The 19,222-nt window shown below is 42.2% G+C and overlaps 1 protein-coding gene across 1 annotated transcript; it reads right to left on the reverse strand.

Annotated features, from left to right (window-relative positions):
* Positions 1 to 4,179: 4,179 nt before the first annotated feature.
* LOC133003670 (A disintegrin and metalloproteinase with thrombospondin motifs 15-like) lies at positions 4,180 to 18,617 on the reverse strand. The gene is made up of 8 exons (XM_061073460.1): positions 17,670 to 18,617; positions 14,911 to 15,043; positions 12,177 to 12,344; positions 10,259 to 10,542; positions 10,002 to 10,179; positions 7,960 to 8,135; positions 7,119 to 7,294; positions 4,180 to 4,957 (listed from the first exon to the last, which is right to left on the reverse strand). Exons 1-8 carry the CDS (start codon positions 18,615 to 18,617, stop codon positions 4,180 to 4,182), a joined length of 2,841 nt encoding a protein of 946 aa, XP_060929443.1.
* Between the last annotated feature and the right edge of the window lie 605 nt (positions 18,618 to 19,222).

A 19,222-nucleotide genomic window follows, 5' to 3' on the forward strand; every position in this document is an offset into this window, starting at 1 on the left:
CTGCCAGGATTGGAGATGACTGCGGCCCAGCCAGGACTGGAGGTGGTTGCTTGTGAGCAGGCTTTAGAGGAGATGGTTTTTTGCTGTGTGGAACACCCCCTCTCTGACATCTGCCACGCACAGCAGAATCTTGACTGAGGCTGCACCGATCCTCCAAAGGCCAGACGGGTGCCAAGGTATGGGTTGGTAGATGGAGATGGACAAGATAGGAAGTCTTTGAAAAGGCTAAGTATGCTGGGTCCATGTCTTGGTTGGTTGGTTCTGTCAGGTTTTGTGTGGAGCGGGTGGACCAAAGATTCAGCTGCCGATGTTTTAACAAAAAGTGAAATTGTAATGGCAAAAATCTACTAAACAGGAAAAACATCTAGAATAGGATATCAAAAGTCTAAACGGAAAAACATAGAACACACTGGGGAAAACACTAGGAACTCACGAGAGATTGAGATGAAGCAGAGGAAAGACAAGCACGAATGACGGGGCATAGATGACGACGAACCAATAACGACAAAGGGAAGCTTCTTAGCTATCATCTTGCTCACCATCTAACTTGCTTGTGCAACATTGTCTATTTCAGAATGTCTTGTAAAAGCTGCTTGTTGGTCACAACCTTTACAGCAGAACATTGATTTTACCAAAGAGCTGTTGTAAATTTAACTCATCCAGTCTAGCAGCATGTTTTCATATGTAATAATGCTGAAATTGGCTATTTTCATCACTGCAAGCCCCTCCCTCTAACCATGACATGATAAGGCTTTTCTTTTGACCTCAACAAAAACTAATAACTGAATGTTAGTCTTTTATTGAAAAAAAATGCATTGCTCTCCTGAGAACTATTTCATATTAATGAATTGCCTCATGGGCTGGATCAAGCTGTCTCACAGGCCGTATATAGCCTAAAGGCCGGACGTTCCCCACCGCTGCTTTAAACCCTCACATGGATCAAATCCTTGGGGTGAGGGTGTCTGAGTCCGAAAGACATCTATCCAACAATGCGTCAGGCTTACTGGGCAGGCACTGGCCAAGCTGGGTGTGTTATTACAGTGCAGCTGGTTCAACAGAATACCAAAGTGGATGAATGAATGCATTTTCATTGCTCATGCTTCAGTTGGAGGAGTTCTGCGATATCAAGACTGTCTCATTACATGTAATGGAAGGAAGCAGTTTCAGCACATATCTGATGCAACAGATACTGCAGGCGCAGAGGGAGACATTCAAGACACAGCATTTATCTGTAATGTAGTAATGCCTTTGTGTAATAATGAATCATGATTCAGTTTATGGTTATAATCCCATATATTTTATTTTATGCCGCTAGATGGATGTATACATAGTATACAATACAGAAGACAACTGATAACATTATCTGTACATTGTGAGAATAAAAGAAGTAACTGTACAAAACCATCTTTTTGTTTGTTTAGTTGTCCCTCTGAACCAAAACAGATACAAAATGAACAATAAAATGAGTTTGCTGTTGAGGACCTGTTGAGTGACTGGAGAGATTTAAGGCTAGTTTAACCTTTGAGTAATAGTAGTTATCTCCCATCGTTCTGTGATGTCTGATGAGCTTTTACCAAATATTTTTTAGACTGTTCATCTATTCTCTGTTCGGAAAGGATGCTTCAAATATTTACCTCCACCAAGGAGGTTATGTCTTCAGCCTGTTTGTTGGTATTTTAGTGGATTTATGTCAAAATTACTGAATGGATTTCCATTAAATGTTGGTGTGGATCTGGACAAAGGGGCAGATCCAGGGATTTCCTTAACATTGTGAGATGGGATGTTTGCTTTTTCACTTTGACAGAATTCGCAGAGAAATAATTAATTAATCTGGCCCAAAGAAAACAGGCATGTTTAGCAGACTGATATTTATGAGTGTGTGTAATTAAGTGCAGATCCAAATAAAAATCTGGATCCAGCTAATTTAAGTGTCACTTCAGTTTCATAAGTTGGGCCTTGGCAGAGATGCCATTATGGTTCCAGCTCAAACTCGGCTCCAACAATTGGAAAGATGATGAGTTGAAATTAAATGAGAAGAATCACATTAAAACAACAGAATGTAATGCCAGGATGGAAAGTGCAGCAATATCTGTGTGGTACTTTTTTGTAGATTTTGCCAGTAGTTTTACCGGGTGTGTGTTTCATGGGCTTCACATAGCATCTCACTACAGAAAGTTGGCATGTCACCAACCACTTTCCTCTTGATGTTTTAGTCATAGTGTGTAGTAAGTCACAAACTGAAACCCAATGGCAATCAGGAATTTGTCTCCTGGCTGGGTTTTTGGGACATTTCCAGAGTCTCAGCTTTCAACTAATTGTTGGTTCGGTTCGGTTTCAGTTACATTTTCAGGTCTTGTTGGGTTCAGACACAAATCTCTGGACCCTTGAAGAATACTCTGACCCAGTCATCTTGCCACAACAATTTGGTCTTTGTCTAAGTCCCTCTGGTCTTTACACTTGCCCACTTCTCCTGCATGCAACATAATGACTATAAGATCTAACTTTTAATTTATCATCTGATATACTGTATTCCAGACTCTGACATGCACCATTGTTATAGGATTATCAAATATTTTAGTTTCATCTGTGAGTGGTCATAATATTTTGGCTCATCCTTAAAGGTTTTTTAAGTTTTTAAGGTGTTGTAAAATGTCGAATTTACAGAGTGGAACTTTTTCAGCTCTTTCATCTCTTGGAACAACCCTCGGCTCAGCATCAGGACGGCTAAAACTCTTTGCTTTGAAATATGATCAAAAGCAATTTTTCCAGTAATTTGTTTCTAAAGCAGCTAATGCGCTCCCTGTCCTTTATTGTGGGAGTGATTTTACATCTATTAGCTTTTTCCTCATTCAGTTTAATGCTGCTAATGTCCTGTCCTCTTCCCTCTTGTATTCTGCTGCTATTATAATAATTATGATTATGATCATAGATAGTGGCTGTTTGGAATATGTAGTGAAAAATATAAATTTCTAGACCCCAACATGACATTTTAATGTTACTTGTTTTGTTCAACAAAGAGTCCAAAATAAAGCTTTTAAATGAAAGGAGTTTGAACCTGTAAAGTTTTTGCTTGTTCCTGCTTTCATGTTCTTTGTATATTGACTGATTAATTGATTAGTTCAGTTAAGTGTTTAAAAATGTTTACAGCTGACTTCAGTCTCCAGGGGGTTTGAGTGTTGTGACAGTCGGAAGGTAATTTTCAGGTGATGACGGAAATGTACAGCGACAGTTCTTTGAGGAAGCCCTGCTCTTGTGCGGCTCATGCAGAGAAGAAGTGTCTCTCACAGTGCTAAGGCTTTGTGGAAGGTTATAGCTCTTTGGCAACAGAATACACAATTTAATATTTGTCAGTTTTTACACACAACGGACAGAAACACATTACGTTTGCATCATACAAACAGCCTAAATTCACTGTATACACAAATTTACCTATGGAAAAAAAGACATTTTTAGATATTTGGTCGTTAGTATTCCAGGATTCTTTGATATTGATCCAATTGAAAGAGACTGTTTCAAGTGCGTAGGATATCATGTTGACTTTGTTTCATTTCCAAATGATATAAGTTTTGATGGGGGAAGTGAATGGCACCAAATCAAGACATTGATTCAAAGACCTAACAAAATTATGCAAGAGCAGCACAGACCAATTATGCCTGGACTGTGGCAGATACAGTACTGTGTTTCACATAACGATCACTTCAGGGATGAGTGAAATGAAAAAGAAATGTCCATTTACCGATACCTGCTTCTGATAACAGCACAGTGTGGGTGTCACAAGCTTTCATCCATTCTTATCTCATCCTATGCATGGAATGATCACTGTCTCTGCATCCTCTGCTACTGTCTGTATACAGTTTACACAGGCATTGTGTCATCGTTTAAGGTCGAGGTAGACTAACCAAAAGTCAAAACTGCCACAGTTGGTTTGACAGTTCACTTTACAAGAAGACAGCTTTCCCTCTATTTTTATGTAAACAGATCTCTGTCTTCAAACAGGAGCAGGAGGACATGGCGCTCCCTGTCTTCTACTGTAGAGCAGACAACCCTGCAGACACAGTTTGACTGAAGTTGAGAGGATTTGCACCCAACACAGCCATCCAATCATTGTCATGCTGATTTGGGACAAGGTTCATCAGTTTGACTTCCAAAATTCAATCCATGGACTCTGCCTGCTCTGCTCTAACATGGCTTTAGATTGCAGAGATCCAGTTCCTGAGGCTTCCTCCGTCCAGAGCAGTGGTCCCTGGGTAGATTCATACCATTCTCGTTTATGCAGTGCACCGGCCGCCTTTTAAAGCCCCTGCCACAGGACTTGGAGCAGTGAGACCAGGTACCTACATCCCACATGGGGCATGGATCCCCACATGGTCTCACATCTACAGGCCTGTCAGTGCTGTCACAGTCCACTGCAGGACGCCCCTCCACACTCTGGCACTGCACCAGCCTCTTCTGAAAACCGTTGCCACAGGTCACTGTGCATATATCCCAATTTCCTGTCACCCAGTGACTGACTGGCCTCTTACCCATCGCTTGCTTCTTAACTTCTACTTTGTTGTTGTCCATCAGGACGCTGTTATGTGTTTTGTGGCTTCGCTCCTCTTTCTTCAGGGTTTTTTCCTCCTTGCTTTCCTTGGAGACGTGGAAAGAGTAGCGCACCCTGGGTGGAGTCATCTTCCCCACAGAGAGAACCTCCACAGTCAGGGGCTCCTGCAAGGGTCTGGTGGCCCGTAGAATCTCTATAGATGTGGAGGTGCCGCTGTAGCGCAGCAGGCTGCCCTTCACCAGCAGGTCGCGCTCCACCGCTGACACCACGTAGTTGCCGTTCAGGAGGTAAATGCCATGCTGATTCTTTACTGCTAGGTAGTTTTCATCGCTGACCATTCCTCGATAGCCGCGCTGACGGATGTCAATGTTGGAGGCTCCTACTGGCAGCACCACCACAAAGTTGTAGCCATGACTGGAAAGGAAAAGTGGAGATGTGAAATATTAATTATGCTATTTTTCATTGGTGATGATGTAATTTAATTTAAATTCTAGAATAAAGTAGAGTGCAGCATGTTGCTACTTGTTTCCCACTTCTCCAGAGTATGATTTATTTTCTATGCTTGTAGTGGAAACATTAACACAAGCCTATCTTTGCACAAAGAGAATAGGCTTGGGGAAACAAGTAAACTCTATTCTAAGTGAATGTTTCACTGGTTTTATCAGCAGAAATTCTAACAATATTTCACTAACTGATTATATTTTGTAATTAATGAGCCATCCGCCAACATCTCTAAAGGAGACATATGATACTTATTCAGTTTGTGTTACCTTTAGTGTGTTATTTAGGTTTTTGTGTGACCTACGTAAAGGGTCTGGAAAGTTCAAAAGCCAAACCCATGTGATAAAGCAGCTTCAATTTAAAATGATCAACCTGACTTTAAGCACAATATCTGTACTTCAAAAGTGACCGCCCCATGATTTAAGGAGCTCATTAGACTGTGCCAGTGTAAGTGTTAAATACAGAAGTTTTGTTTTGGAAATAAGGCTCTTTGACTTTGGCTGACCCTGACCGAAACACTTCTCGTCCAGTTAAAAAAAAACTAGTGGCAAGCGTTTGACAAGCCTACAGCCACAAAACAAAACACAAATTGTACCTTTTAGTTCTTACAAGTGGAAGCCTTGAACACTGAGCACATGGAAACAACTCAAACTCCCTGGGTGAAGAAGAATCTGGACAAGAATGAAAACCTTCATCCCTCCTAAGCAGATGCTGTTTATAGATGTTAAAGCACTTTGACAAGACTGTTGAGTCTGGGCAGGTTGAGTCTTAAGCAAATTGATGAAAATGATCATGTGAATCAGGAATAGGACAGAGGTATCATGTTTATATTTTTCCAAATGTTTTTCCTTCTTCAAAACATTTCATGACTAAGGAATTTAGGGCAACAGGTAACAGATGCTGATCAGCACTGGAACATTTGTTGTTTTCATAACTTAAAACATGAAACTTGAAACTTGAAAAAAGGAAAAGATGCATCTGATCGGCACATGAATTTAATTTTAATACCCAGCTGCTGATGATATCCGGACCCACAATTTTCCTTTTAGGATTTGCTAGAAGAGCCCTCTATCAATGAGACCTCGTCCTTTCCTGTACACTTCTCATCCTAGAAATAAAATCATTGCTTTCAAGTCATTGGTCTCATGTTAGTGATTGTGTAAAACATGTAACTTGTCCCCAAGATGTCTGACCTATGTCTATTACAGTGAGTTATTTACATCTTGTGTCATTTGTATTTGTTTTTTATTTCCTTCACTGTATCTATTTCTCTTCCCTACAATTTCAGATTTTATTGTGCAAGAAGATCTTTAGATATCCAAAGTAACTTTCTTAGTGGGGATAAGAGTGTGAGCAAATGGAAACATAGCAACACACCACTCCAGTGAATTCATCAATTCTGTCAGGAGATTCCCAAAAGAGCATAAAGCGCACTAAGCATCCTAATAGTCTGGTTCCAAGTGCAGATTCCACTCCTGCTGATCTCCAGACCTCTATCCAGAGTCAGCTCTCTGTAGATATGCATGCATTCTTTTAGGTAAATCCTCAACTTTCTTAGAGACTGGACATTTGCCAAGACAACAGAGCAATGCTGCATGCCTCTCCTCTGGTCTGTCTCCTGTCTGGAGGCCTTTGACTGCTGCTCCCTGGTTTAAAGCCTTGCTCAACCCTATTATCATAAAATGTGGCACTCAGCCACATTGTCTATTCTATTGCAACTGAAGATATATTACAAATTCACAATTCAACAAAGTCAGCATAAAGGTGGATGCGCAAGAAAAACTTATGTGTTTGGGGTTTAAATAGATTTTCCATTAAAGTAACTTAGCTGAAAATCTAATCATTTTATGATATTTATTCATAAATTCAGATAATAACAAATACTTAAGTTACTTTTGAGACTCTGTGACGACTATGGGTGTCCTTTCTGAATACCATGTACTAATTCAGGCTTCCCATTACTTTGGTACTTGACTAGAAAGCATGGTCATAAAATAAGTTGACCCTGAATATCCACTTCAGATATGACCCCAAAAGACAAAAGAGTGGTACAGTGTGTTGACTTATTACTTACACAGGTTTGGTGAACAGTCCTGAGACTTTCTTACAGGCCTTGTTGTCACCGCCACACACGCCACACTTGTCAGACTTCTTGTTGGAGTCCAGCTTGCCATCGCAGCCGGCCTTGATGCATTTTCCCTGAACACATACGGCTGAGGTGTCGGGAGAGCAGGGCGTCCCATCCACCACCTGCAGGGTTTGAGGTTATAAAAGTTACGTCATCCTGGGCTCAGGTCATTGGGTAATATGTGAGAAGGACAGCGAGAGCAAGGCTGAAGATGTGCTCACATTTGGACAAACACTTGAACGCATATACATAAACTAACATAATGAACCAGAGAGAGTTACAGTGTGTGAGTGCAAACGAAATGTGGACTTGTGTTGCTGCAACAAGCTTGTTTTCATGCTGTCCAGCCACAGCTGTGAAGCGATACAATCCCTGCATGTTTCCCTCTCTCACCACTACTGCCACATACACTTCTCCACTCATTGTGCAGCAGACAGATTTAGCTGTTTCTTCTTGCACTGTGGATGAGGGCCAAATCCCACCAGGCCGACAGTTACTGTAAACACCAAACCAGGAAACCTCTGTGAACATGGAGCTGCTCAAAAATGTTTCAACCACACCTCCCATGAGGTTCTGACTTGTGACGAGGTGTTCAAGGACAAAGAGTCCAGATTTCATTAGGAAGAACAACTGCAGCTCAGAAGATTAAGATCATTTCCCAGCGTCCTGTCTCAGGTTTTTAGACAGATCTGAGTATGAGGACATTTTTTCAGTGAGTAGAAAAGTGAGTGCGGATTAAACAATTTGGTATGAGGAATGTTTCAGTGAAAATCATTATTATACACACCTTAGGAGAAAGGACATAGAAGTACCCAGTCCCGTTAGCACGGCAGATGAGCTTGCATTTGTCCTTGGGAGAGATGCCGGAATATTTGGGAACCCACACCACAGAAGAACCCAGTCTGTTGGTGTTCAGGTTTAAGCCGTTGAACGCCTCACATTGCTCCTCCCTGAAACTCTTACCTGGAGAGAGAAAAACAAACTTTGAGTTGATTGACAGCTACTGCAGCACTGTTTACTGCCCAGGGTGGGATTGAGTACTGCACCAATCATGCTCTCTGTTCTTGCACATATAGCACATTTAACATTTTAAAGTGACAACTTTACATACAGAGATAGTGTCGATAGGTAAATGTACTTTACTGATCCCACATTGGGAAATGTTTATGTTACAGCAGATGAACTCACTGACATGTACTTAGTAAATAACAATAAAACATAACTAGATATACCGCAGTGACATCAGTGAAATCAAATCACTTTGTCTTTGAGTCCAAGTAAAAATCGAAAGCTTTACCTCAAAGCGTTCTTGAGGTTTTGCATTCAAGAGGCCAAAAGCATATATTGAGAGGCCACGTGACCTTCGCCTTTGACCTTCGACCAGTAAAATCTAATCATTTAACCGTGAGTCCAGGTGAATTTATTTGCTAAATTGGAGAGAATTGTCGTGAGACATTCCTGAGATAACACATTCACAAGGCAAAACCCTTGATTTGTGAGAACACAGTGACCTTGACCTTTGAACTTTGACTACCAAATTCTAAGCATGACCTCCATGAGTCCAAATGAATAGTTGTACCACATTTGAAGACATTCCTTTTAAGGCGTTCTTGAGATTTCGTGATCACAAGAATGGGGCGTACATACGTACGGACAAACATAAGGGCTTGAAAATTTAGGGTAATTTCTCATTGTTGGACACACAAGGCTCCATTGAGATAGCAATGAAAACTCCTTCCTACAGCACAGCCCCATACATTTTCAAATCCTTTTTAGTCTATGCATAGTCCAAGTGGGGGGACACATCCGTGGACCATCAAGACCACCAACAGCTTTTTGGAGAGAAAATTGACTCAAAATGGTCCAAAATGTGAACAGGACAACTACACTTCTATGAAGTCTGTTTGTGTAATATCTCCATATTTATCAGCTATAATATATTTGTATAAGAAGAAATGTGTCCTATTTAAACATAAAAATGTCAACTTATATTTGAAAAACATTATTTTCACAATGAACTTTTCACACTATAACGTGATAGTGATACATTTTTACCTTTATGCAGATTTCCGTTATAGTTAAAAGTACTTTCAAAGTTCTGAGTAAATAGAATAAAACAAATCCTGGCTCTGTCCCATCAACTGGATCAGACCTAAAATGTCATGGGATCTTCCTTGACTCACGCCTCATCCCTTCAATGAGTGGCCAACAAATTGGTGAAAGTAAAGAAAGCAGCTAAGTAAGGATATGCAGGCTCTCTTGTGTAGAGAGCAGAATGTGCTGCTCTGTAGGTTTCCATTAAATTGACAAAACTAAGCTTAAAGGTTCAGTTTGTAAGATGTGGTGAAAGGGATATATTGGCAGAAACTTTATGTAAAATAATCCCAGTGATGTTTTCACCGGTTGTTTCATCTAAATTGTACAAATTATTGTTCTCTTTACCATGGAATAGGATCTTTAGATTCAAATACTTTATATTAACATCGGGAGCAGGTCCTCCTTCACGGAGGCTGCCATGTTTTTACACAAACGAAACACCTTTTGAGTTTTTATAGCTGAAGGCTACCACGGGTTCTCTTTCATGTTTGGAAGGGGAGGGTGAGGAGAGGGGTATCCAGCATGCACCTTGACCACTAGATGTCATTCAATTCTACCCACTGTACCTTTAACTTAGAGAGCAAATACACTGACGTCTCTATGTATCTGTTGTATGTAAGTAAATTAACTGATGTCATGAAGTTGTGGAATTGTGCCTGTGGGGCAGAGTTTTAGTGAATGGTCAGTCAGAGCTCTCTCTGTGTCTCCCTGTGTGAGCCGAGGCTAGCGTACCTGTGTCAGGGCAAGAGTTGAGGTTACAGGAGCGATATTTGATGCGAAGGCCGTAGCAGTATTTGCCTCCATTCTCAGGGAGGGGGTTGTTACACTCCCTCTTGGCGAGCTGAACTCCTCCACCACAACTGCGGGAACAATCGCCAAATGCACCCCATTTGCCCCAGCGGCCATCCACCTGTGACCAAACGAAAAGAGGCCGTACATCAGTTGTTTCCATTAAAATGGCCGATGGCAACTGATCTTCCAACACTCACCTTGATTTGCATGGTAGCATTCTTATCAGCGCAGGCTCCCCTGTAGCAGACCTTGCCGGTGCCACAGCTGGTCCCATCCGCCCAGGGAAAGTGTCGGGTTTGACAGACCAGCTGTCCTCTGGCCTTCCCAGTGCACCACAGTTTGGAGCAGGGCTGCATGTATGGGCAGGGTTTGGAGGCGGCACCAAAGGCGAGCTCACACTGGCGGTGCAGGCTGTAGCTGGAGCCAGGCAGGTTGTCCGGGAGAGACAGCTGCCTCTGAGGCTGGTCCAGCAGACAGTCGCCTAAAGAAACAAGCCCACAGCACTGCTCTCAGTCCCACTGCACACTGCACAGACTCATATGGGTATTAAAAACAGTGACTTCATGACTAAACATGTGGAAGTGTTCAAATATCTATTCAAAGAGCAGAGTTTATTGAGCCGCTTGGTTGCTGCTGATCAGCCTTTTAAACATTGGAAATATTTCTGTTTTGACTTTGACTTGTTTCCAGCAGCAACAGGCAGATGTTTTCAGATCGAATAAACCCGATGATACCTGTCAGCAGTCACACAAAGTTAGCGTAAGAGCCAGATACTTCCCTCAGAAAAAAAGTGCATCGACCAAACCCATTCTTTCGTATGCCAATTCATATTGCACACAAAAATCATTCTCATCTGAAGCTACACCGCACTATGTATTGCTTTCCTGCCAGAAAAGGCAAAACAGATCAGTAACACATTATAACATGAAAGGTTTATTCTTAAAACAATGTATTTTTAAGTTATTGCATCATAAACACATCATAAATAGAAACCATGTCTGTTATAACAATGAAATATGAATCGTGCTTCAAACATGGATCCTTGCACATGATAATATGATAGTGTGATGTCATGTCATGTTTGAGTGAGTAAAGATGTAAAGAACTGATAATTTGAGGAATATGGACTTAAGTCTATAGTTGTGGCCCTCAGATGTCAACAAATCATCCTCATGTGATTGATATCTTGAACAGAAAACCAAGACAATGAGCTAAAAGACACAAAAACTGCCCGATGATAATTCTCTGTGGGTGGGTTACTCAAAGAGGAACCTCTGATCCATCACTTGAATAAGAAAATGCGGCTTTAAGTAAACTTTTAAAATGTCATTTCATTAAAATGTTTTGACTTATTTAAAAAGTTGGATATTATGATATTTCTGAGAATTCTTTGCCTATATAACGTTTCATCCCCTCACATTTGAACTTCATAGTGAATATTTTAAGCGTGTGCAGAGCTTTTTATATAACGTCTATGATGCAGAGTGAAGTTAGACGATTTTATTTATTCACTTAACTCTTTTATTTTTTCATGCCTTGCATGTCGGCTATTTCAGAGGTCTGTAAAGCAATCTACAAAATCTGAAGATCCACAGACTGAAGGAACACTGCCATGCCCTCAATGACTGCCACAGATCGTCGGTCGCCTGTTTATTCAAATGAAGCAACTTTGACCTTGAAGATTGAAGCAACTTCAAGGCTGATTGACAACAGGCTCAGCACAAAGGTAGTGGTCGGAACACCAGATGTACAGCAAACCATGATCATTTGCTCCTTATTAAAGCGGGTGGGCATGAGTCTGTTTGTCAGAGTAACAGTGTGGAAATGTCAGGCTGTAAAGTCTGCAATGTACACCTGAGTGAATATGACTGGATGTTACTGGCTGCACAGCTTTGAACCAGCCACTCGCTGTGAAGCCTCATTTATCCATAGAGACATATTAATGAAAAGAAGGCCTTCGGTCATACTACCAAGATGATGAGTATAACTGTGACAAAAGGGAGCCAATGTCTGTTTTTTTGCAGGTTAGATTACTACCAGCTGACAACTCAAAGCCTGGACAGAATTAGCCAGTCCATCTACGTCCAGAGACACACACAGGAAGTGTTTACTAACCATGACCTCTGTCCAGGAACTCGGTAATGATGGCTGCGCTGCAAACAGACCAGGGTCGGCTCCTGTCAATCTGAATCAGCGTGGGAGACATCATGTGATTGTCCTTTAGTTTCCCGAATACCTCCTCACATGCCTTCACATTGTCGTGGGGCATGTTGAAGACGTGGCCTGTGAAGAGAGGGTGGGGTGGGAACAGAGACAGATGGTCACACCGTTGTGGGACTCAAGTAGTTGCATTCAATGTCATACCATGATATGCAGTTGGTTCAGTTACTGGGTGGATACAGTGAAGTTTCTGCACAAACAAATTTGTATGAGATGTATAAATGTGAACTCAACTTGGACTGAATTGGAGCTGATATCACAGCCGACAGGAATGCGTGGCATATGTCCACGCTCTAAATCTGGTCTGACAGGGGAATTCAGTTCCCTGAGAAAATTGTTTCATTCCCTAAATACGAACATGCAGTACTTTCTAAAAGAAAAAGAGAATAATCCTAAACTGTGGTTTCACCTTATTTAATCATTGACCAGGACCATTCCGGAGGGAAATTGTGTCGTTATTTAACGTATACGTGGTCAGTGTAAATCGATGCCTCCCTTGGAGGTCTTAAATCTCTTCTCTCACTTCTGAATTCAGCATGATGTCAGTTTTCAGACGGATCCAGCTGGATCCTACCATACTTTCTCAGTACATGTACCATGACCCAGCTGTGATGTCAATCCAAAGTTGGTTATTTTAGCTAATTAATAAGCAAGAAAACTAGAAACAGGAATTCAAAATAATAGTTCAGCAAAGCGTTAGTTTAACTGACTGAAGAAAAACACTAGTAGGAACCCACAAAAGAGAAATTTTGATGTAGTTATATCTTAGGGCTTACTTTTGTTGTTTTTCATGAAATGTTCCCTGAAACCAACAATCATTTCTCTCTCTTTACTGGTTTAGCAAGATAGATAGAATGTATAAATAATCAGCTTTTAAAGTGCAAGTGTATTTTATAAACATTGGAAACAACAGGCTATAGCTGCTTCCCCTCAACTTCCCAGCTCAGCGAACAAGTCCGGGCCCCAACTCCTTCCTAAACACAAGACTGGAGTCAAACCCACCTCAACCTTGGAGATAAAACAAATATGCAAATGTTTTAAAGCAACAAACACAAATCAGCGCCTTTTCCATCAAAAGATGTCAGAGCTGAGTCCAGAGAAGAGTTGACACCGTTTTGGTGTAATTTCTTTCTCAAATTGGCCTTTTCTTCATCTGCCAGAGAATTACAGCTGGGGTGAACATTTGTGAGTTTATGTAACCTTGTGAAAATAGAACCTGAAGTGTTTTCAATTTTCAAGATTTTTTCCAAAACATATCTCTCTCTTGCTGTTTGCAGCTGCCAGTGTGCAGAGTTACGTTGTGCAGCTGGTATGTGGAACATGCACAGATCTAAACCGTGGCCTGTAAGACCCAGACGCTCATTCCGAGTGTGCCCACCCAATTAGAGACTACTTCAAAAACGAATATCAGGTCCAAGTAATGAACTAGCTGGTGGGACTAATAACCCTGCAGTGCTCTGGGACTGGTCTGAGAACATGTAGATCATGATGAAAGTTGCAGAGCTTTCCAGGCAGCCCAGTTTACCCACTGATTACGTGCACATATACGTCTGTCAAACTGGACTGCAGAATTCCTTTGACAGTTTAAGTTAAGGTTGTATGGAGCTATTGCCCTAAAGCCAGTGGTTCTCAATCTGTGATGTGGCCACCCCTGAGATGGGCACAGAGCCACTGTGTAGTGTGTGTGTGTGTGTGTGTGTGTGTGGAAGTAGTGTATGTGGCTACCTCCACACACACATACACACACACACACACACACCTACACTTTACTATTACATTTTCATTTGAAAAGGCAACAATGGATATACCTGATGTCCATACTACTCCAATGTTTTAGAGCCACTAAAAGGAAAAGTTTGGAAACTCTGTCCTCTTCTACATTTTAGTTGAGATGGGCAGAGACTGATATTTTGCTTATTAGGTCAGGCCCATCACATGGCTCCCTATACCAGAAGAAAACTTACTGGCCTCAACTACCAGTGTAGAACACAACATGAATATAATCAATTACAAGAGCTGCTGACCCTGTTGTCTATGCTAACAGCTGTTGTAAAGTTAAAGTCAGCTTTTTACAATAATACAACTGCTTACCTCTAGGAGACGATCTATTATTCAAGCAATCTGCGACAATTCTGCAACTATAAACCGAATGCTTCCTGTTTACACCAGCCTGAACATGCCCAGTGTAGGTGAGTGGTAATGTTATTATGCGTTTTAAGGTCAGTTATGAATTATGATTAAAACTGAGACAGCGCGCTCATGTGGAGAGAGATTGTTTTAGTTTGAAAACATTGGAATCTTGGGAGGGGGGTACATGGAGTGAGTGTACTTCGGAAAATAAATGCTATTCATACAATTTATTTCACTAATGTTAAACTTGTATTCAGTTGCTTTCCCTGTGTTTTAGAAAAAAAAATTTGGAGTGGGGGCACAAGCTCTTTTCTCCTTCTGAAGGTGACCATGTACCAGATTAAGTCTAATGACCCATGCCTCAAGCATATCTCTCTCTCTGAGGCCTGCTGCAATTCAACTGTGAATTAGCATAAATCTCAAATGCACAGGAAGTTCAGTTCCCTCCTAATCAGTTACACTTCATTCAAACTACACCAACAATCAGCATGTTTCTAACCTAGTTCGTGGGCAGCGGTGAAAGCCGAGGGCAGGCCGTCATCCTCGATGACAGAGCAGCTCCTCTTCGGGTCACACATGGTCCCGACGTCAGCCATCCCCAGGGTGTCGCAGGTTGTGGCTCCACATAGATCCTGGGGACAGAGACTAGAGAGTTAAATGTGAAATAACATTTCTCTTTTTTTCCTAGAGGAAACTTAAAAAAATCAGATAGGACTCGAGCCATGTTCCAAACATGTTTCGTGTGGTCGAGCTGAGAGTTAAAGAGTGAACAGAGCGTAAACGGCACTAATACAAAGCACATGGGACTGGGGTTTGCTTATTGCTGCTCGCTTCTTAAAATATATTGAGGCAGGGAGTCAGGGGAGATAGCCCATTAGAGATTTCCCCTCGGTGTTTAGGTAAGAGGTAAGAAGATAGTTTGGGAGGACTAGATGAGTCCCACCTGCAACTCACAGCCCAGGGTGAAGGACAACCATGTCAGCTCCGCTACACTCTTTTCTTTTTACGAGTCACTGTTTCCTCTTGTATCCTTGTGATCCCTGGTCGCTCCTTCATTTTGATCCAGACTGAAATATCTCAACAATATCATTTGGAACATCCAGTGCATGCAGCTGTGGCTCAGGAGGTGGAGCAGGTCATCCACTAATCAACAGGTTGGTGGTCCGATTCCATCCTCCCCTATCATGCAAACCTAAATATCCTTGGTCAAGAAAATGTGAAGACCTGTGGGTGAATGGCAAAACTGTACTGGAAAGCGCTCTGAACGGTCATCAAGAATAGAAAAGCTCTATGTAAATGCATTTATTTATTCTACATTGATGGTCCGTCGATGATGAATCCAAATGACTTTGTGATCTCTTTACTTTTCCTCTACAGCCATCATGAAGTTGATGTTTGTGGTTTTGATTCAAATGGCTCAGATATGTTTGGATTCTCATGATATTCAGGTAGAACTGTAATAACTTTGTTGCTCACTTAGATTTTCATTCAGCACCATCATCCGGTCAACATTTCGATTTGTCCATTGCTTTGGTTTATGACATTCCCTTCAACCTCATTAGTAGTTTATTTACTGATGTTGGCATTTTAGCGAACATGGTGAACATGTGTAAACATTATACCTGCTCAACATCATGTTTTGCATTCTGCTGTTAGCTTTTAGCTCAAAGCTTTTCACGTACACAGCCTCACAAGCATTTAGGAGTTGTCATCTTCAGTTTAATGAAGGTCATAGTGCCAGTTGTGCACCCTTGTATATAAGTGCATGTTATTTTATATTTAATGTGCCTCAAAAATTGCAGTGAAAGCCTGCACCACTGATCTCAGACCAGGTTTTCATTGGGCAATAGTGCAATCCCTCTCTGCTGCCTCGAGTTAGCAATGAGCCCACAATGCACCTGAACACACCTCATTTTAAGATTAACATGCCTCTGGGCAAGTGCAGAATAGAACATTAGAATATTGCCCATGATTCAGTGGTGTTCATACAAGTGTCATATCTTTTCCTGGATCTTTAGCACTTATTTCACTCCGGCTTGGATCTCTCTGCTCTGGGATTACGGTCGATCAAGAAGTCTTTTCTGTGCTTTTGCAGTGAACAAAGGGAAATATGGATAAACAGTGGTGAACTTGTTGACCAAGTGTTACAGTGAGGCCTAAGGATGCCAGAAGCACTTTCTGCCAGGCACGTGTACTCCACATCACTTGCTCTCCATAACCTATGACAAGTTTTTTTTCCAACGCAGCAGCTGTGCTCATTGTGCCCTATAAGGACAACAAAACTGGCCCTGCACTCAGAGTAAATAAGTGATCTTTCCCAGTCCTGGGATGTTTTGACCTCAATGAGTTTTACATGTTGCTCTGCCGTGAAGCAGAGAGGTCGTGTATCAGACTGCTGGACGTGATTAAAAGCAGATGGCAACAACCAGACATCATAAGAGGAGAGACACAAAGAAATTAGTGATGCAGAAAGACATATAGGTAAGTGGTCACAGTTGTGGCGGTCACATGTGGTTATCTTAACAGTTGTGACTGTTCTGAAGGCTTTAGATGGTGTCACTATACATCAGCTTGAATGGAGGAGTGATTTGGATGCAAACTGGAGTTTTATGAACTGCTCTGATCTTTATGACGGTACCTCATGTAGGCAGATAACGACCCAGCTCTTATTCTGTAGGAGCACACAGGGGTGAGTTCTTGGAAACGACTGACTCAGTTGATCTTTTCCAGTGACTCGCTGAAGCAGCTAACACGGGACTACATGACGTGCATTGTGCAGCTGTGCAGATAACACACAGTTCGAGGATGGATTACTCAATGGGTATTGCAGGAACACTATGTGAAAGGGCCCAAAGGGTTAGCGGGCCCCTGGTCATGAGTCTCTGTATGAAGGAACATTCATATTTCTTGTTGTAATGTCCCAAAACTGTGATGAAGAAATGCAACATGGCTACTAAGACGTGCAATGAAAAATGACTATTAGGGACACTGAATGACCATAACAGCATGGAAAGCCACACAGACGCACACAATAACAAACACAATGACATCAATGATGTGTTGTAATCAAATGAACCAGAAGTTCATGTGTGGGTAGGGGGTGGCAATTTCCTGTCTGTTATGTTATGTCTGTCTGTCCTTGCCCCTTGTGCCCCCTTGTCTCATAACATATCCATACACACGTGTGTATGCAGCATGTCTATTTCATATACGTGAGTACACACACATACACACACACACACACACACACCTGCTTACCTGTTTGGTGAACAGTATGGCAGTGTCCCAGTAGTCAGGGTGCTTGTCATTGTGTTTATTCAATTTCTTCTGCCAGGAGCAGAAGTTGCGCAGAGTCAGGGCTGCGTTACTGGAAACCTTCGGTCCCTTGTTGGCCTCATTTATCACCATGAAGCCCACAACCACTATATTGATGGAGTTGAAGATGCTGGGGTGTTTGTAGAGCCTGGCTGCTACTGACATCAGGGTCAGGAGATAATGCTTCAGGTCATCCCCGTGAAATGTAGCCATCGATTCATCTGCCACCACCAGCACCTCCACAAACCTGGGGATGGAGGCGAACCTTTTTGACCTGCCTAAGGTTTTCAACAAAGTTTCAGTGAAGTCATCATTATCCAGTTCGCCCACATGCTTGTATTTCTCCAGGGAGACGGTGAAGATGGGATCAGGTGTAACTCCACACCTGCTGGTGAAGTTGCGGCCCGAGTGCGCATCAGCGCGTCCCCGGCGACGGATGACATGCGTCCTGTCCAAATAGTTTCTGTATCCAGACGCGACTGCTGCGTCTTCAGCCCTGTTTGGACTGATGAAATATTCCATTCCCTTATAGGAGAAGCCTCCATGGAGACCTTTGCACAGGCTGACAGCGGCAAATGAGTCCGGGTCTGTGTTGACATCCCCGGAGTAGAAACATGCCCTGAGGTCTGCCGCCTCAGACGCGTTGGGTGCCAAAGGGCCACTCTCAGGGGCCACGGGGCCCGGAGCAAGAAAACTAGAATCCGGTGTGAGTCTGAGGTAAAATTCCTGTTTGAACGCAGTAAATCGAAAAACACTCATCTGCAGATGCTTTTCATCACCTTGGAGATCCACGCGCTCGGGTGTGAAGAAATCGACCTCCATGCAAAATGTTTGTTTCAAAGAAAAGAAAAAATGTATAAAAACAATCAAACAATGAATGAGTGTAGCCATCTCTGCTCCTCGGGAAAGTCCACAGTGTATATTCAGCTGCGGTGCGTTCGCGTGCAGTGAGAAGTTGTGCGCAACGAGCAAAACGTCCTCAGAAGACTAAGCAGCTGCTTTGCCTCCTCAGCTTCTTCCCCATCCTGCACCGGGTCCAATCCTGCACCGGGTCCAATCCTGCACCGGGTCCACTCCTGCACCGGGTCCACGCTGACCTGCGACTCACTGTCACTGAAACCGACTGAGTGCGCAACACACAGCTCACTGGTCATGCGTCTCGGTTTGTGCTGCAGCCACTTAACTCTCCAAATATTATTGTTGCTGTACAGCATGTGCGACAGGAACCGGAGCATCATCATCCCTCCTCCCACAGCCCGGCCAACACACACACACACACACACACACACACACACACACACACACACACACACACACACACACTGTTTGTGCGCCTCCGACAGTTTGCCGTTCATCTCAAACAGGAACTTAAAAATGTAATATTGATAAAGTAACATATCTCATGTAATTTCCTTTGTGTGCATATTTGTCACAAAAAAACTATTTTCACTATTTCATCAAAAGCAACCAAATTAATTGAAAGCTTCTACGTTGAC

The sequence above is a fragment of the Limanda limanda genome, chromosome 6 (assembly GCF_963576545.1).
Source record: "Limanda limanda chromosome 6, fLimLim1.1, whole genome shotgun sequence".
Lineage (NCBI taxonomy): Eukaryota > Metazoa > Chordata > Actinopteri > Pleuronectiformes > Pleuronectidae > Limanda > Limanda limanda.